The 21,181-nt window shown below is 37.2% G+C and overlaps 1 protein-coding gene across 1 annotated transcript in view; it reads left to right on the top strand.

The window, feature by feature from the left end:
* CNTN5 (contactin 5) overlaps positions 1-21,181 on the top strand; it is a 251,808-nt gene that overhangs the window by 7,281 nt on the left and 223,346 nt on the right. Inside the window, exon 3 of the mRNA XM_009889417.1 lies at positions 4,807-4,982. Coding sequence (XP_009887719.1) covers positions 4,807-4,982 — 176 coding nt within the window. The remainder of the gene's footprint in view (positions 1-4,806; positions 4,983-21,181) is intronic.

The raw sequence follows: 21,181 nt of genomic DNA, 5'->3' as shown, positions 1-21,181 counted from the left end.
CAGTTCTGCATTTCACTTTTTAGCTATTACACTTATTTCACTTGTGGATTCTTTAGCATTCTGGATAAATTCTCCTCAGATGCATTTGAATCACAAAACTTCTATGTCTGGAATAAACTCAGAGGCAGTACCATCTTTAGATATCACCATCACAACTGCACTGAATCTGCCTCTTTGCAACAGATGTGAGTCATTAAATGGATCTGATGCGTGGGACAACCTCCTCAAACAGCACAGGTGTGACTAAAACGTGTAACATGGGGTTAGGAATGAGTGGCCAGAAATTCTTCAAACTGGAATTGCATGAGCTCCTCACCATGTGGGATGAAAGCTATGTTGCACTCTTCCTTACTGAAATTCCTTGTGTAATTTCTATTACATATTTGTTGCTTTCTTGATTAAAAAAAAAAAAAAGTATATTAAATATATGTTAAAGTGCTATCAGTCCATTAAACACAGCATGTGACCCTTTGGAAAAGTCACAAATTTCCATAAAAAAAGGGGAACCCTATGTTCAGCCCTCCCAGACAACCTCATTATTCTCGTGGAGATCATCTCTTTGCAGAACCTATGACATATCCTTTCCTTCTTGGTCCAACCAAGATATTTCACATTTTCCCAGTGGAATGCAATCAACAAATACAGTCTTTCAGCATATCTTAAAGGGCGTCTAGGAAGAAGACAGAGGTTTTGTCTTCACAAGGAGCCAGGTGGACAAGGCAAGGGGCAATAGATCAAGAGAGGTTTCATACAAGAGAGGTTTCATCTCAATGTAAGAAAGAAATTTTTTACTGTGAGAACAATCATTCACTGGAACAACCTCTTCAGGGACATGGCAGAGTCCCCATCGCTGCAGGTTTTCAAGGTGCAATTGAACAAGGTGCTGGATAATCTCATCTAGGCTCCCTTTCCCATGAAACTTTGGACCATGTGATCTTTTGAGGTCCCTTCCAATCTGGTCTGTTTTATGATTTTGTTATAGCCATTTCTTCAGCTCTCGAGAGACTAATGAGTGCCAGCAGCCTCACAAACACACTTTCCTAACTGCTGTTCATGCAAGGAAAGGTTTCACCCAAATGGCCTATGTCCTGGTTCCGGCAGGGATGGGGTTAATCCTCCCAAGGAGTCGGCAGGGTACAAAGGTATTCCATGCCGTGTGAGCCATGCCCGGGGCACAGGGGGCAGCTAGCCGGGGGAGGGGGCAGGAAATAGCAGCTCAGAGCGGGCTGCGGCGGTGCGGGTCCGGTCGGGGAGCGGCGGCACTGTAATCGCGTTCGTATATTCCTTTACCGGTGTTATTGATAGTGGTTTCTCTTCTCTTTGCTGTTCTGTTAAACTGCCTTTATCTCAACCCACGAGTTTTTTTGCCTTTTTCTTGCGATTTTGCCCCCGGCTGTGGGAGTTGAGCCAGCGCAGCCTGGTTCTTTGTTCCCGGCTGAGGCCAAACCACGACAGCCTAATTCTAACAGCGCAGTTTAACTTCTATCCTTCTGTTGCTGCCACTTGTCTATACGGCATATGCAATACACACTGCCATTCAAGGTAACGGGAAAGAGATGTAAATTACTTTTTGAGGTGTATACTCTTTTCCAGGGCAGGTGCAGAGGAAATTTATGCTCAAAAAAGGCTGTAGAAAGGCAACGTTTTGTTGTATTTCACTGCCCAACCTTTGGCATGTGAAATAGTGAGGACAAGGGATATTTCCATATCACTGAAGACAATGTCCTATTACCTACAACCACTCAACAACAGACATCTCTCTTTACATGGCTGTGAAGCCCATGCTGCTAAGAATTATTTTCAGCCAAAACCAAAGCACAGTACAACTTTTGTTTTTTTTCTTAAAGCTACATTAAATGAACATTTAAAGAATTCCAGAATTCCAAAATTATGTTGTCTCTGCCAGTATAATTCATCTCCTTAGTCTGTATAATTTATGACACGGTGTTCATAACCTGTTTACAAATTCTTTTTTTTTGCTAGTATATTACTTCATTTTAACAGAATGGAAAATGCTCACATCATTTTAGGTTTTCTTCTTCCTTGCAAAGAACTTGCTTTCCCTTGCTCAAGCTTTATGTTGAAATAATAATTTTTAATGTCTTTAGTTCTAGTCATTAAGGTATCTAGATGCATTGACTTAGGGAATAACTCCCTGAGATCAACTGATTCCATTTGCTCAGCATTTCTGCAATCATACTTTAGTATCACAAGTCAGGACCTGTACAATGAAGAACGTAATTGAGACAACGTCGATGAGGAATACAGACATTCACAAGCTTCCTGTGCTACTGAGTTAAAAGCAGGTGCAGAATTCCCTGAGATGCCACTTCGCTACACTGCTTTCACCGCTTGTGAAACACTGCATTTTCTGTTTTACTTAGGACACATAAACAGGGTAGATTTTTTTGGTCAGCATCATTTTCTGATAGAAAATGATAGGCAGTGGACAAAAAAAAATTAAAATTACTTTCCATCTGCTTAAGCCAAGTTAGACTATTTTGAAATGTTATCTGTCACTTGAGTTCAAGAAAAAATGTAGCTGATTTTCCCTATCAGCTCATAACCTTTCAAGTATTATATTTGGGTTTCTGTCTTCCCAGATCAGTCAGGGTACCTAGAAGAAAACATGTCACACAGCTTGGTGTTGCTTTTCCTCAAATGTGCTTAGATTACATGAGGGGAATATGATCATTCAGGATGGACCCCAAGATATAGAGGCAGGCAGCCATCGAGGTCCAAAGTTTTGAGGTAGCATTACAAAAACATTTTTGCATTATATTTAACAGAAAATGAACCTAAGTGAAGAAAGCTAATTAAAGCAAACTGAATTTTCAGTCAGTTCCCATTTGGAAATGCCAAAACATGTAATTTTGACTTTTTCCTTATCTAAATCTCTCATCATTTCTGTATCAATTAGTTTTACATTTTTATTTCATATAAATATATGAATATATATACATGTAAAAGTTAATGTTCATTATGATTTCATTCAAAATCTTAAATCAGTAATAAATTGTTCAAGATGAAAGGTTTCCCTTCTTTTTAGGTCTGCCACGTATGAATCTCTTTTAAAAAGTAGTGAATCTTACAGATATTTCCCTAATATCCTTTGCAATATAAAGATTTTGACAACGGTGTTTCATTTCTTATATTAAATTAAGCCAGGGCCCTCTGCAACCAAAAGTCCAGTCACAAGAAAAAGGGTCAAATAATAGTTTCACATTTCATCTTAATTATGGCAATTCTGAATTTTGGATTAAGAAAAACTCAGAGCTACTTCAGCCGCATTCTTCTGTCTGTACCTCATTCACCATGAATGTTAACAAGACAGGGTGTACCGATGATCATTTTCTTCCATTAAAATTGCTTCTGGAGTCTTGATGTTGCCAAGTTCTTCCAGTCTTTTCCGAACTCTGGCAAAGCTTGGAAGTGCTTGGCAGTTTCCTGAGGCAACTTTGAAACTGCAGTGTGACTGTGAACTAGCAGAGTGAAGTTAATATCTGTGCATCCTAATAGCTGTACCATACCTGTTTACACTGCTTATCTCTTCTTTGTAATGTCAGAAACATTCCTTTAACCATTTCATGTTCTATACAGTTTGAAACAAGAGCAAATCTAAACAATCTTCTTATGTGGATTATTATTATTTAATTGAGATATTGCAGCCTCCGCCAGAGGTTATTCCGGAGTGCTGGAGTCTATTAACCTACCACACAAAATCTTTTCTCTTGCAGCCAGTGGACTATTGCAGGGCTTGTTGTTTCAGTCTTTGGAGATGAATAAGAGGGATGAGTTTTTTTGGCAGAGAATATCCAAGCGAAGAAAAAAACGAAAAAAATAAACAAACAACCTCAAAACCCACTCACACAGCAGAAAATTTATGAAACTTTTAGATTACTTATGAAACCTCAGAAAAAGATGCTTTGGCTCAAGTGTGGTACTTTCTAATATGTTTCCTACAACCTGGCCTTTTCCACCATATCTTCACTCCCATCCCTGTCTTTATTGTTCAGGCTACTCTTTTCACTCCCAAACACCTTTCAAACTTAACATTCCCTCTGCTGACTCCTCATTTGATCTTAGTTTCGTGCTAGCTGCCAGGCATTACCTTTGATCAGTTGCCAGCTAATTCCAGTCTCTCCTGTCCTAGACTTCTCTGAATTTCATCTATCCTGGTCCAACTGATATTGTTTTGCCTTTGTTCATTGCCAACATCCTTTGTTTCAGAATAGCCTACATACATAAATCTACCTCCCTGCTCTTCACAGGTCTTACTCTTCTGCTTTCTGTATTTAAATCAGATTTCACTATTTCTTGGGCCCAGAAAAGCAAATACTGAAAGAATGGAAAATAAAGGTTCCTTACCTTCGTGCAGTGCAGACTCAGCTCTGCTGACTGTCTAAGCTCATTCGGGCTTAAGGCTTTAATGATAGAACATGAACGGAAACTTTGATTATCATAAGCATGATAAAAGTTATATTGTTGACATAAAAGATGGAAGCCTTTTCGGATGATAGTTTTTTGGTGAAAAAAAAAGAAATAAAAAGGTTACTAATTTGATTCAGCATAGGCAAAACAAAGAATATGCTTTCTCTTCAGAGGCTGAAGGTCTGTTTTTACCTTGTGGTTTTTTTAGAAAAAATTAGCTTTTGTCAGGCTAAAGCTTTGCCAAAATAGCAGGTTCCTGCACAGGCTACCTTTGAATAGCTGTCATCCTTATAACAGCTGGGGCTGCCAGGTTCTGTATGCTATGCCTTCCTTTGGCCATAAAAGGCTCATGTGGTTTCTTTCTATTTTCCTAAGGTGGCTTCGAAATGGAACTGAAATCGACATTGAAAGTGATTATCGCTTCAGCTTAATAGAAGGAAGTTTGATCATCAACAATCCCAGTGAAATGAAGGATTCTGGACAGTATCAGTGTTTAACCACCAACATGTTTGGCAGTATATTAAGCAGAGAGGCTGTGCTTCAGTTTGCATGTGAGTAACAATTCTTTTAACATGGATAAATGAGATCATTACATTGCTTGATAAGGCTCTAAATTCTAATTTGAATGCATTACACAAAAGTTACACTGTCTACTGACTTCGTTGAGCTAGGATCTCAAAATTAGAAATAAAATGCTCAAACCAGGACAGTGGGAAGGAGTGGTTTTCTGTGGAATTTTTACTGTTAAAATAGACTCATCTATAAGGAAAAATAACTCTTGTACATGATCCCAAATGCAATCCTTTAATGACCTACTTGAATACTCCACAATACATTTCGCTCCTTGCTAGTTTCCTGAAACATATATTATTTTGCCACACTATCCAAGCACAAGAGAAAGAACTGTAAACTTAGGAATAGAGTTGTATAAACTACCTATATATCTGCAAGATAGTCTGCACCTGTAAATCTGTGTGTGAGCATAGCTTTGTATGTATATATGTATATGAATATATATGGCTTATGTCTATGTTTATACATATATATCATGCCTACATTCATACATTATGAGACTGAGATTTTTTTTTTTTTTTGTAGTTAATGGAAACCAAAAATGTCATAGTTTTTTAAATCATTCACTACAATATACTTTTCAGAAGCTATCAACAATTCATGATCCCAAGTAAATGTTATGGTCTATCTATAGCATGCTGGTTTTCAAACATACTACAGAAAAACAGGTCCAGAATTTCAGATATTCTACCTTCAACCCTGACTTCCCTTCAGCACCTTACAGGAAGGCAACCAACACAATTTTAGTGCTTTATCTAGGTAAATCCTACCGTGAGGAGTTTTTAAGAGGCAGGGTGGCAAAAAGAACTCCATCCTAATTTCTTACATCCTTTTAGGGCATTACCGTGAAATATGAGGCCCATCTTCATACAGCCCCAACTGGAAAACAGCGGGGTTAAGGACAAGTTGCCTACCTGCCTGTCTGCTAACACGTAGGGTGACATGGAGAACTCAGCAGAGATAGTGGGGAGGGTCTGAGACCCTCCCTTACTCCACCCCTCCCTGGTAAAGACAGACCTCTCAAATCTATGGCTTTAGTCTTATCCGCTACAGATCCTCTCAAGGTATTTGTTAGCAAAATCATGGCACTATCTATCTACTTCTAAGCTGGGAGTAATGCTGACATTTGTCAAAATTTCCTGATCTCAGGGTGATGTGGTTAAAACTAAACATCACAGCAGTGGACTTATCACAGTATTATTGGACCTCAATCTTAAACGTGGCTCTGAGAAAATTCTGCTACCTTTTGTCTTTTAGACAAGAATACTATCATAAAGCAAATCCCTTGGTTAGAGAACCGGACAACTGGTAAATATAGATAGTCCCAGGGCTCTGAACCTCAGATTTCTGTTCCCATTTCCGCAGGATGACTAACAGGTGGCCATTTGACCTCCAGCTGAAAAAAAATACAGAGAAAGTGAGAACTGGAGCTCAAACAATAGAAGGCCTATGGGTTTCAGTAACTACCCACAGTTCATTCAGGATCCCATGTACTTCTAGTTACAATATTATCTCCTCCAATAAACGCAATTTAGATAAGGTTGTAAAAAAAAAAAACAAACAAACAAATAAGAAAGAAAAGGTTGGGTTTGGTGAGTTTATTTTTATTGGATCTTTAAATTATTATTAGCTTGCACATCTGCTTCACTAGAATGGCTTGAATGTGATTTCGGTTCATTAAAGTATTTACTTTGGAATTGTAATGAAAGTTTCTCTGGCAAGGTTAATGGCGGAATGCTAGCTGGAAAAGCTGAGGTGGAGCAAACAATGCTGCAGAACTTGCGAGAGAGGAGAGGCTGTTATGAACACACAGAAATCTTTACAAAGGATAGAGAGTCCTAAATGGTTGAAGTTCTTTTAGAGTTTCGTGCGCAACCCCTTCACAAGAACAATTTCAAGTTCAATGTGTATTTGTAGTTCTACTTCTTGTAGCATGTCACTCTCTCTTAGGTTCTTCACTTAATGCTTCTTCAAATCCCTGATCTTAAACAACTCACATGTTCCTGTTGAAACAATATTTGTATCAAGCAGCAACTCACGGTATAAATTGGTGTCACCGTACTGTGAACTCATAGCAACCTATCAGAAGCTTATAACACAGGAATGTTTTAGTAAGTCAGATCCAAAGTAAATATAAAATAAAGGTTTTCATTGTCATTTCAGCTTTAAAATATCTAAGACACTGTCTTGAATTTGACCAGAAAGTTCAGATAAATTTTCTTAAAGCAAAGAATGGAATACTTTCATTCAAATACCTTGGGTGATGTAAAGTTTACAGTGGTTCCCAAAGTGCTAATATGCTATTTCCTTTAGGAAACAGAAATGTGCTTTTCAGCTGCTTAGAGGGACTATCTATACTTTGCAGCATGGTTTTGTTATTCAGAACATAATATTTTGGAGACCTCTTACTTCATATCTAGAAAAACTCCTGTAGGATAATCACAATCTTTATGAAATAAATTAGGAAATTTTCTATATTAAGATATTTTAACCAAGTAATATATAACATCTCATTTATTAATAACTCTTTTTTCTTGCATTTTAATTCGTAAATTACCTGAAAACAACCTGGGGTCACATAGTATACTATTAAATGGTCTTTAGATTAGACTATGTTTGTTCAGTAATTAGCATTGAGCTCTAAAGCACTATATAGATAGGTAGAGATGGATTAAATAAAGATTATCTTACATTACCCTGAAATAAATGTAAGAATTTTAAATACGTTGTGTTTGCAGTGAAAAACTGTAGGATAAAATTTCAGTATAATGGAAGTAGGACATTTTATAGTGTTGCTTGTAAACAGCAGGCTTGCATGTCTCCAGTTATTTTCAGTAAGACAGAAAGTAAAGCATAGAAAAAGACTTCTGTAAGGAAAAGTCCTAACCTTAAAGTAATTAAAGTAATTGGTGCCCTGCTATTTTACTGGCCTCTAATGGCTTGAAGGGTAATTTATAATCCTAAGGATAAACCAAAGCATTTCTGGTTATGAGATACAGAGCTGCACATAGTAACATTCAGTTTCCCTTTTTTCACTGAAAGCTGTGGATTCCAGAAGCTTAGAAATTTGCCAATTTCACAGAAAAAAAATAAAAATTAAGTTCATGGATTTGCTTGAGTGCATGGTTTGTACTGCTGTGGAAAAGAGTTACGTCCTTGCAGCTTGAAAAGTTTTTCTCTAATTAAAGAGAAATGGCATGCAGCTCAAAAGGAGACAATAGGGACCATTAAACAAGGCCTTTGACACTGTCTTACAGGAAAAAACATGTGCTGTAATATGCTTATGCAAAAATGTCACAAAATTTGAAAAAGGAGAGCATGTTTATTGCATTGGCTCTTAGTTTTCTCAAAATTGCATGGCCAAAAGCCCAGTTGCTATGGTTATTATCAGGTAGTTCATCACTGGTCATGCATTATAAATACAAATGTTTTGTTCTATATGTTTTGCACATGTTTGCATAATTAAAATAGGACTTTGAAATACTTACACGATGTCTTTGGATTTGAAAGAGATATAAAATGACCATTATTTTGTATATATTTACAGTTATAACATTTGAAATAGCCTCCTGTATCACTAGTTATTTTTTATGGAGTGAAATGGAAAGCCAATTATATGCAGTTAAAAGTCTGCTCTAAATTTCAAACTATCACAGCAAATGTTTATGAAGATTAAAACACGCACAAAAATTCTCCTTTTTTTTTTCTCTTCTTTGCGTTTCCTATGATTTCTCATTCCCAAGGTCATACTGGTTTATGCTAATTTAAAAACTTAAACAAAAAAAAAAAAAAGAGGAAATGCATGCTGTAACAGAAATTAAGGAAAAAAAATATTTTTCAGTAAAAGCAAATATATACCAGGAATTTATTTTGTCTTCAATAGAATTTTATGCAGAAAAAATGGGGGGGAAGCCCAAAGATAGCACTGACAAAATGTCAAGCAAATCAGAATTCTTGATCACAACAATCGTACGTTTAAAGTCACATTTCAGAAGTTTGCTCATAGCAGGTTGTTTAAAATATTAAGAGCTATCAGTTTGCTACAGCTTCAAATGTGATTTATACTTCACAATCACAAGGAATAGTTCACATACAAAGTATATTGTTTTCTTAACAAGATGCTAATGAGGTCACTAAAATGTAAGAGCACTAGAGGAATAATTACTGAATTCCTTTAGCCCATCTTAACATTAATGAATTTTGTAGTTCTGGGTGTGGCTAACTCTATGGAAGAGTCATTCAAATCCCAAACACATCTTTAAAGATTCTGCAGTCATTGGAAATAGAAAAGGGAAAGATAGTTATTCTAGCTTAAGTTTTTACTGCATTAAGAAAAAATGTGTATGTAGGAAGGCAAGAGCATTACCCAAATAAAGCAACTATAGCAAACTTATAGCAGAAAACCAACTTTGTTAAACACCCAGTAATTTTAAAGTGCATAACATCAAAAGTGTTTTGAGGATATGAAACTTAATAACAAAGTGTAAAAGTTTTATGAAGTATTTTACTCACTAAGCACACATACACTGTTAGATGGTTTTAGTTTGATCTCTTATCTCCACTCATTTCTGTTGCTAGAAATTTGTGTAACCTAAAGGGAGGATTTAAAAATTAAATTTTAATATTAATTTCTCAGTGCTGGCTACTTTCGATATCTGTACATGGGCTAAAAAAGAATAAGTGACTTGAGCCTGATGGGAAATTGAAAAAAAAAAAAAAACACACAGAGATTCCAAATTAATTAAATTTACCTGCCTTACTGCAAAACAGCTGCATATTTTTGTGGTTGGTTTCACCACCTTTCTTTGCAACAGCGTGCTACAACCTTGGCTACAACAGTGGATGTATTTTGTGCTTACCTTTGCCACATGTACAATCTCTGTAGTCCATCAGGTCACAATACAGAATTGCTTTTCTCTATCTGTGGATTATTCAACCTTTCACAAGCCTACCATCTCCATGATATTTACAGCCTAGGCTAAAAAAAATAGAGAAGTGTTAGGGGGAAATAACTTTTCACTTGTCATTTATGGAACTTCTCACTGCAGTTTTATCAATCTGATTGTCACGGGCTTCTTTGTATCATTTTCCTTTTTTTTTTTTTTATTAAATCTATTTTCTCATTTAATCTACAGAGAAGGCTATTGATTAGATAAAATTTAAATGTCATTTTCCTATTGATGAGCTACCATGACTGTCCAGTGATGTACAGAATAAGAAGTCAGCCATGACGCAGACATATAAATCAATAGTTTTCTGGGGAGACAGCCTGTGCAATGCCCATTCCATCACAGCACACTTCTGACAGCCTATTAGCAAGTTCACCTCCTACGAAATGAGCTTAAACATCCATGTTTTCTTTATTGACATCACGCGTCCTGGACATATTGTTCAGTCCATGCCATAATTTCCTAATATTAATTGGTAAAGAGTTAATTTAATTACAACCCTCTAGACATGAGAAAAAACTTGATTTCTCATGTTAATTCCAGAATACGCAACATAACAAAATGCTTGATCCCATTACAATAGCAATATTTTCTTCTAAAACATTCAAAGCTAAACTGTATTAAATAGTATAAAAGAAAGATGACAACAAGCTGAAGTGGGAAAAGAAATCAGAATGCAACTAGTCGTGCTTTCATGTGTAAAAATGTCCCTGATCATCCTGCGATACAGCCTAAGTTGGGCATTGCTTTGCTCTAAAACCATCACAGCAATGTGAATAATGTTATTATGTTGGTTAATAATAGCTACAGCTACGATAGTGATTTGCATTATAAAACTTTTGGATTATTTTCTGCATAATTTCAAGTTGCTGTGTTTAGGAAATACATGCTTACGATACACCTGCAACCAGGTGTACATGACAGAAAAAGTTAATGGTATATAGGACTGGTTGCAGTTTATTCATAAATAGCTTATTAATTGAAGAATATAATTCAGTGAACCTGAGATTAATATGAATTTGTGCCACACTCTATAAATAGTTTCAGCTAAATGAAGACTGAGGAAATTGTGTTACCATACTGAAGGAAGAGATTTGACTTCCAGTTCAGATGTTGAAACTCTCTTCCCTTATTTGTTTGTGCAAGGTGGGACAATTTCAAAAGAAAGATTGTGAGATCTTTCTTATAAAATAAGATTTCAAGGCTAAGGTCTTCAGTGACTGTAGAATTCAGCTCAACTGCCCCGGTCACAGTTTCCCACATAAATGCTCAAACTACTTGCACGTATCTACTTTACAATTCTGCAAGTTTAGCCCTTTCTTTTGTTAAGAGGATCAGAAATAATTTTAAATTAAAAGATATGTATTTTTTCATATAAAAATGGTAAAAAAAATGAAGCTTTGAGTAAAATTAGAAATTTTTGTTTAGTTCCAGGTGTGGAAGAGCAACTTATCTGAATTTTAGCTTGTAGTGATATTTTGTTGTTTATAGAAACATTCAGCTTATACAACTAAGTTCAGTGGTGCAAGATGTGAAGAACTTTGGCCCTAGTCTCTAAAAGTATTTAATCTTAAAATATTTGCATAATCTTTATGAAGTTGATGGGATGATGTACGTGCTTAAAATTAAGCACATGCTTAAACTCTTTGTTGTTGTTAAACATGACAATTTCTAAAGCAAGAGTTGAAACAGTCTGTATGGATTTGTTACCATAGTGTCATCATGACAGACACATAATAGGTTTAATTAAGCCTTCTGCCATTCATTTCTTGATCCTTTCTTTCTTAAAGTGAATAAATAGCTTAGAATAATAAACTTCATGTCTTAAAAATAGCAAAACTCATTACAACTCCTTTTATCCAGCAGTTCTCAAAGAAGCTTTCCTGTTGGAAAAGATAGATCTGGGTTCATCAGTGTGGCTATGGTGAATCTTTGATGAAAACCTGCGTTTGACCTTGCTTTACAACAGTGAATTTTTCATCCAAGTCTGGAGAATAAATAAAATCAGCACTTGAGACGTCACCTAAAACTGTGGGGGCAGTTAATGCTAAAAAGCACTAAACGAAGCTACTCAAATTTTGGTCTAGTCTGTGTCCATTCTTCCTTAATTCTCAGTCTGCATCTTGATGTTTTAATTATAAAATACTTGGGAGAGACATCTTAAGACAGGAGATTAAGTCTGAAGAACCCCAACTACACATGAAGTCTTTCTGTAGGGCGACACATGAGAAGACCATACTAGCCAGCACTGTGTTCCAGAGATATTCAGTAAGGGAAAAATATTAAACTTTCGTTGTTCTCCTGAAAGAAGTTGGTTACTCTATGTGTGTCCTTGAAAACAACGGATTCATTCCTTTACTTCATTCATTTGACGTTTGTGTGGTGAAGTCACACATTCCTCAGCCTGAGAGGGTTATTTTGACAAAGATGAGAGCCAAAACTCAGGAAGTTCTAAAGCAGCGACCCAGAAGCATTTCTTCTTTTGTATGGTAGTATTAGAATGAAGACAGCTTGAAAAGTTGAGGTCAGATCCCTAATTAGGGATTATACATCAATACAGTGAAAATTTGATTCCCATTATAATAAGTTACTAGCTTCAGAAAAGGGTATCAATTCTGGATGTACTCCATTGAGCAACATTTATTATCTCATTCCATTTGAATTGCACATAGGCATAACTTCAACCTCATTGATCCTCATATCCATCAAACACCAAAAAAGTTATGATTATTTCAAAGTATTCAAATGTAAATGAGATTTATTAATCTTGTCAAGTTCATTTATTGCTACGTAAGTTTGGATGCCAAAAAAGTATTCTGAGGTTTAAGTTCTGCTCAGGCTTTAACTCTGAAAATGTACTTTAAAATACATTTTGTATTTTGTGTTCTACGGAAGCATTAATAGAAATCAGTCATGTAAGGAGACACAGTCTGAATTGTAATTACAGCAGCCATTTAAAGACGCATGGTACATCTACTGACTTCTCATTTTAGCATTGTGCATCTCTCTGCAGGACTGGTGTTTAACCTGCCTATAAACTACTTACCTATCTTTCACAATCTAATCTATCATGCTAATGAAGCATTAGTCTTGGCATTTAAATATAAATGACAATAATTAAGAATAGCGTTACTAGCTGAAGGAGAATTCTGTACCAAGACCAGACAACACTTTCTAAATTTCCTTTACGCGTTGTAGCTCAGATTGACTTTTGGCAATTATCATGCCATCTCTCTACTTACAGCTCTCTACTACATCTCTCTACAACACTTACAGGTGTTGCAGATTGTAGTGAGCAGTACTCTACCTTCTTTCAAATTAAAGCTGTAGTTTTACTTGAAATTTCTTGCGTGGTATTGGTAGTGCTACCATGGCATTCCTCCCCTCTCTGCGCTCCTTCCATTATCCTGACACAGCCGTATTGCGGCTTTCCTGAGAACCAGATCACACTCCTGATCTGGTTCAGAAATGAAGTTGTCTGACAGGTTATTCTACCGTTCATAAACACAGGTGCACAGGTACCTGTGATAGCACAAGGGAGAGAGCAGCACAAGACTGGGAGGGAAGAAGAGAGAGGTGAATAGGGCATTTAAGCTGACCTACTCAGGAACAGCACTGTTACTTACTTATAATAAAAGCAGTGGAGTCAGTTTTGAGAATACTTTTGGAATTCAGGGGAAAACTTCCAGGACAGAGTTGAGTTCTAGCTGAGTTAATAACGCTGTAGAAGAGGTATTAAGAGAAGCCTACAATGAATGAAGGATATTGATCATCAAAGAAAACAACATCTGAATGGTTGTGAAACATACAGATAAAGTGAGAACTAGCAGAAGTCAAGCTGAGTTATACTGACAAAGGAAATTAAAAGAAATACAGATAAGCTTTTTAGCTAGCTTAATAAAAGTTAATAGGAACAGATGATGAATTAAACTTAGTCTACATATGACCCCAAATTCAATGGTTGCCTTTCTTTGGTTTTCCATATAGACAGTATAGCTTATACAGCTGATTCCGTATGAAGCATGAGATACCAGAAATAGAAAGATAGGCATTCAGTTTGGGCATGGGATAAGACAAGAATGATAGTAGAACTTCAGAACAGTGCGTAGTTCTAGGGCAAATTTGTCCTTGGTTCTTCTTGATATTTTCACTAGTGTTCAGAGCACAATGATAAAATTAATTAAATTATCTAATGCTACGATGGAAAGTATTGTCAACACTGAATTTGTATTCCCAAATGTAATAATTAAAATTTTATTTGTAAAGTTTTGCACTCAAAGTCATGAACATGGTAATATCAATGTCATTTTGCGTAGCACTTCATGTAGTTATTTTGAGGATAAAATCAAAACAAGCTCCAAGAATAATTTCTCACCAGTGACAATGACAACATCAAAAGCATCCTCTGATGACCACCATGTGTTGATAATGTCAAGTCTCCAAACGTGATAGTCTTAAATTCAGTGGGATTGCATAGATGTGTTACATCTGCACAGCAGGACCCAAAAGTTCATAATTTCTTCTGTACTGGTTTTAAAAGTCAGATATCAGAAGCTGGTTTCATAGGACATGGTATGTATCTAAAAAGGAGCAAATCCTCTCTATAAAACATGTTGTAACCTGTCTCCATATACAAACACACACACACTCTCAGCTAAAAAATAAAAAAAACCCAACCAAACAAAAAAACCCCAACAAACTCTTTAATTAGGTTTCAGCCCTATATCTCACCAAGCATGGAATTATGTAAAAATGTCCTCAGGAGTCTATAACTATGTAAATCCTGAACCCACCCACCTAGCCACTCCGCACACCACACTAATTAAAGGACAATGAATTAAGTCAGAAACTTATATACTGTGTTATATACTGTGTGTCTAACTACACATTAAATATTACACTGAATTTTATTAGAGTTGCAAGGTCAAACATCTAAGCTATGTGATGAGGGATTTATCGTTGTCTATGCAATCTGAATTTTGCCTTGCATGCAAGAGTCCTACAACGTAGGTTTGTCACACAATTACTTTGTTTTTTTTTTTACATTAGACCCCCTAGACTCTTTCAGGTCACAGAAAAATTACTGCTGACTTACTGAACACTGTTCTATTTTCTATTGTTCAGTGAACAGCCCCCCACCTTCATTAATTCAGAGTATTCAAAACCTACTCTGAAGACAAAATTAATTTCCTCAGAAGCTTTTTATGGGGCTCAACGTTACAGTATCCAAGTGCTTCATGAACATTAACACATTTATTTTTACAATATCCCTATGAAGTGAGTGGTTATTAGTATCTCCTTTTTCTAAATGGAAAACTAAGACGTGAGAGATTAATGTAAAATATCCAGTAATTTGGGGAGCTGTACGTGAGTTCATGAGAAGCTGCTTTTTCCGAGTGCTTAGCAGAGCCAGAACTGATCACTTTCCTATTCATCACTCTAACCAATCTTTTTCTCAGCCTTTGTATCAGTCATATCTCAATCCTGCATCTGGTTTCTGTTCTCTCCCTGCTATCGATTAGGCCGTTGATCCCATTTGCGGTTTCCTTACTTACTGAAAGCATCTATTTGACTAAAAAAGATAGTAACATCTTTCTAACTCTCTTTTAGTGCTCACTTTAGTTCATTGCCTGCAGTTCCTCCGTCTCACATTTCCCACTTCCAGACTCCTAAGCTCAAATTTCTTCCCTGTCCTTAGTCAATACCTTCTATAGCATGTTTTTTTCCCATCCATAACCTTCTGCATCCTCAAGACAGCAAATGGGCATTTAGCTATTTTTTAACTAAAACTGGGAGTAACCGAAATGGGATCTTCTAATGGACAGTGTTGGCCAACTTAATCACAGTAGTTGCTACCTGTTGTGTTTATAATAATGGATGGATTTCTTGACAGTACAAATATCCATTGGCAGAATGGATTTTTTTAATCAGAAAAATTCTGTGTATCTTCAGGCTAAATCACTTAAATTGCTACTTCATTAGCTCTCATAAGCAAAGTGGGTCAAAGCTTTGAATGGCAAACTGTTACAGTATGTTGAGTAGGAAGTTCTACTGATAATTCAGTAGATGGTACTTTCTCTTTTAAATTACTAAATCATTACTGCAGAACAGACTGTAATGAAACAGGTGCTTCTTGGATAAATTTCTGCCTGGAAAGGCATTTGTACTTAAATGCTTGACATTTATCAACATTTTCTTTACTGTGAGGTCTCAACCATCTCCCTCACTCCTCATTAATATAACAGCAATTAACTGTGACCTGTGTTTTGGTTGGTGACTGCAAGATTTTGAGATTTTAAGACAGCCTTTATTCGGTCACATCCTCTGAACTCCAATGCCATTTTACTGTGCTACTTTGTTCTCCATTTCCTGTCCTTGTCTACTGTGTTCCTTTACAGTGGGACTCAATGGTGCCTATGGGTACCTTCCAACTCGAGATAGTCAATGAATTGAGGTAATAAGAATAATGAAAATTGCATATTTTAAAGACTTGATACAATCACATCACAGAATCATGGAATGGTTTGGGTTGGAAGGGACCTTAATGATCATCTAGTTCCAACACCCCTACCATGCGCAGGGACACCTTCCACTAGACCAGGTTGCTCAAAGCTCTATCCAACCTGGTATTGAACATTTCCAGGCATGGGGCATCCACAACTTCTCTGGGAAACCTGTTCCAGTGTCTCACCACCCTCACAGTAGAGAATTTCTTCCTAGTATCTTATCTAAATCTACCATCTTTCAGCCTAAAAGCGTTACCCCTCATCCTATCACTACACTGCCTAATAAAGAGTCCCTCCCCATCTTTCCTGTAGACCCCCTATTATTCATTTTCAAAGTAGTCATATATTATCTTCTAAAGCAATATAGTTTGTGTAAAGAAATTGCATTGTATACGGAGAAAGATGGAGAGACCCCTAACAGATAGATTATTTGTTGGAGAGTATTTGCGTTTTTCTAGGTAATACTTTAGACACATACCAGTGCCTAAAATCTCATTTTAGGTTCATCTCATTTTTTAAGGAGGCGTTCTATCGGAAAATAATAACGAATTTTCACATCAGTTGTTTTGTACATCCAATGAATTGTTCGCAACCCTATCTAATAAGCTTGCTTTGCAGTCTTTTTGCTTCCTACAAAAATGTTTGGAGATCAGTAAAATACATAATGGTTTCTATTTTTAAATAGCCAAGCTTTCCAGATCACTTACAAAGAACTCTTGTCTTCAGACTTTATTAATTTAGAGCCTAGCACTCTGTGACAGCGTAGTGTAATGAAGGCAGTGTTCAGCAGTCTACTTCAGTTAGTCAGGGCTGCCAAGTTTTATTCCTTTTTTTTTTTATTTTAATGTTATTGAGTATGCTGAAATATGATGGGTTTTCTAGTACGTTGCATATATGTTCTTGTTTATTCTTATCTCTGTTAATGAAAAACAGCCACGGCAAGCGAATCAGTCACTGATGTAAAAACACCCAACCCAACCCTTTCTAAAAGCAAGAAATACTGGTTTTGCTTTAGCAGCTGAAAAATCTGTAAATGATGTCTGTCGTATAGCTCCATGCTTTCACTGTTAATGGTCTTAAAATGCTTTCACCCACTTTAGCAGATACTGTTTTCAGATTGTAATTATGATTGATGTCTTTTACGCAAAGACTAACGATATGTCTGTTGTAGCTATGAAAATGCACACAAACTAGGTCAGTGCTGCAATATGCAGGAAGATAAGTCTTAATTTTGTAAATGTTTTAGATTCCAGAGGATTCTGCTTCTCTTTCTGCTCAAATCTACCTTAATACTGAGATGAAATATTTATACGGGAGTTGGTTCAACTGGGTGGTCATTTTGTTTGACAAATTGGGTCACCTTTTGGGGAATTAACAGTTTGTGAGCTGCAAACTCATGTGAGGTTTTGATGTACTGCTCATTGTGAGCACCACGGTGTTGGCACACGTGGGCCAATGCTATAACAATGTTGCAAAATCAGTGAGGAAAAAATGATAGTATAGGACTTTGATCCTGAACTGAAAAAAAAAAAAAAAAAGATGCTGTGGAACTTGAGAAGAGGAAAACAGATATCACAGAAACTGTTTTCTGTAAATAACTTAGCTTTTTCAAAAACCTTTTCCATATATTTCACACTATGGTTACCTGTACATACATATTTTCTTAATTAGATTTTTTTTCATTTATGCCATTTGATGACACAAATTCCTGCGAACTTGGTCTAGTGGAAGGTATCCCCTGCCCATGGCAGGGGGGGTGGGGCTAGATGATCTTTAAGGTCCCTTCCAACTTAAACCATTTTATAATTCCATGATAAGCAGAAAAGTGATTAACACCTATGTGTTTTCAAATTTTAGCATGTTCTAGATTTGGGGTAGACAGGAGAATATTGTTTTATACTACTACATTTTCTGTAATAATGACGAGGCCAAACACAACAAACTGAAGGCCAATTGCTTGAAATACAGTATAAACATGGTAAATGAAACAGGGGATCTGGTGACAATTGACAAGGAGAAAGCCGAGGTACTTAACAACTTTTTTGGCTTGGTTTTACACTGGCAATTGCTCTTCCCACATCTCTTGAGTCCCTGAATTTCAAGGCAGGGACTGGGGGAAGGGAAGTCCCACCCATCACAAGGGAATGGAATGGAATGGAATGGAATGGAATGGAATGGAACGGAACGGAACGGAACGGAACAGAATAGAATAATTTCAGTTGGAAGTGACCTACAGTGATCATGCAGTCCAACTGCCTGACCAATTCAGGGCTGATCAAGTTAAAACCGTGTTATTAAGGGCATTGTCCAAATGCTTCTTAAACACTGACAGATTTAGGGCATTGACTCTCTCTAGGAAGTCTGTTCCAGTGTTTGACCACCCTCTCAATAAAGAAATGCTTCTTAATGTCCAGTATGAACATCTCTTGGTGCAGCTTTGAAACATTTTTGGTTTGAGGCACCCCAGGACGCAGTTTGCCTTATTGGCTGCTGACTCAGAGTGAGCCTACCGTTGACCAGCACCCACAGATCCCTTTCTGCTGGGCTGCTCTTCAGCCACTCCTCTCCCAATTTATACTTGTGCCCACCGTTACTCTATCCCAGGTACAGAATCCGGCATTTGGTCTTGTTATATTTCACACCGTTGATGATTGTCCAATGTTCCAACCTATCTAGGTCCCTCTTGTCCTTTGAGAGAGTCATCAGCACCTCCCAGTTTGATATCATCAGCAAACTTGACTGGTGGATGAAAAATTTGACATGAGCCACCAATGTGCACTTGCAACCCAGAAAGCCAGTTGTGTCCTGAGCTGCATAAAATGAAGCATGGTGAACAGGTTGAAAGAAGTGATTCTCCCTCTCTACTCTGCTCTCATCAGACCACATCTGGAGTACTGCATCCAGCTCTGGATGCCCCAGCACAAAAAAGATGTGAAACTGTTAGAGCAGGGCCAGAGGAAAGGCCATGAAAATGATCAAAGGGCTGGAGCACCTCTCCTGAGAAGAAAGGGTGAGAGAGTTGGGGTTGTTCAGCCTAGAGAGGCAAAGTCTCCAGTAACACCTTATAGTGGCCTTCCAGTATCTGAAGGAGGCCTATAAGAAAGCCAGAGAAAGACTTTTTGCCAAGGCCTGTAGTGATAGGACAAGGGAAAATGGAAAGAGGGTAGATTTAGATTAGATATTAGGAAGAAATTTATACTACGTGGGTTGTGAGATTGGAACAGGTTGCCAGAAAAGTTGTGGATGCCCCATCCCTGGAGGTGTTCAAAGTCAGGTTGGATGGGGCTTTGAGCAACCTGGTCTGGTGAAAGATATCCCTGCTCATGGCAGAGGGTTTAAACTAGATGATCTTTGAAGGTCCCTTCCAACCCAAACCATTCTATGATTCTGTGATTCTATGACTCTATGAAAACATGGTTAACAACTGAAAGACTGACAAAACAAATGAAAGCTAAAAGATAACAGGGCAATACAAATCTCAGGAAGACAGCATGCAAAGTTTAGGATTAGTTCTCTAAGTGATAGGTTTTCTGGATTACTACAGCACTGTGGAATGTTTTGAAAAAAACTCGTCAGAAATGTACATTAAGCCAAAGTGTGAAGATGGGCAATGTAATGGGGAGTGGAATTTCTGTGGACTTTTCTAATGCTTAGAAGTTGTATGAGAGAACATGAAAAAGTGATTGAACTGACCTAGCAAGCAACAAAGATCTTCACAGTTGGCAGAGGCTTCTAAATAAGAGATCACATTCCTTGGCTTGCTTATATAGAGTATGTGGAAAGTGTCCCACATCCAAAGTGTTTCTGTGCTGCAGACTGTGGGAGCAAATACCTCAGTGGAAAGTACTGAACAATATTTATCCATCATTTGCGATGTGTGTGAACTCTGAGCTGTTTGAACTAGCCTGGTAGTGACATGGTATCAACATTCTGCTTTGTAGCCATAGCAAACATGAGTAAGAGAATTGACTTCTTCCTTGATTATTCTGATTTCTTTTTTCTATATTTGCATAGCTAAGGTACATTTAAAAGTGTATTGTTCACATATTAGTGCTGTCCCAACCCCTTTTATACCATTTTCTCTCTACTTCCTCATTGTTTTTCCCTGTTCCCCATTCCACTGCACGCTCCCCATGGGTTTGCACAGCTCTAACCATTCCCTACCCCTTCCTGTCCATGTGCCCATGGTTTACAATCTTTTCAGTTGCAAAGTCCAGGTTGATCTTCCTGGAAGTGATGCCTGTGGTTTCTTGGTAGCCCATCAATTAGTGTAACTGGTGAGGTTTATTTCCTGTCATTGTCTCCATGTTTGTTTGGACAGGTCTGTGTCTCTGTATATGTTGTTTCTAGTTTCCCCCTTTTCCTTTAGTTTCCCAGTTGACAGGGTCCTTCATCGGATAACCTTGATGGAATAAATATTCTCACAAACTCACATGCCCTTACCAACTAGTGTGACTGACCAGGTTTGGTTCTTATCACTGCCCTGTATGTTTTGTTTATGGCTTACTCCTTTTCTTATTATCCCTTTTTTGCACTGAAAAAGGTCCTTGACCAGATGCCCTTAAAGGAGCACTCTCCCTCCACACACCCTTACAAATATGACTAGAGAGAAGAAGTTGCATCATTTCTTCACCACATTATGATTCTTTCCCACCAGTTCTATCAGTCTTTCCATTCATATTCAGAAGCACCAGAAAACATTAAAGGAAGCTCGAGGCAAAA

This window comes from Charadrius vociferus, unplaced genomic scaffold (genome assembly GCF_000708025.1).
Source record: "Charadrius vociferus isolate BGI_N301 unplaced genomic scaffold, ASM70802v2 scaffold87, whole genome shotgun sequence".
Lineage (NCBI taxonomy): Eukaryota > Metazoa > Chordata > Aves > Charadriiformes > Charadriidae > Charadrius > Charadrius vociferus.
Note: the sequence above shows the minus strand (reverse complement) of the source record. Positions and strands in the feature narration are given on the sequence as shown.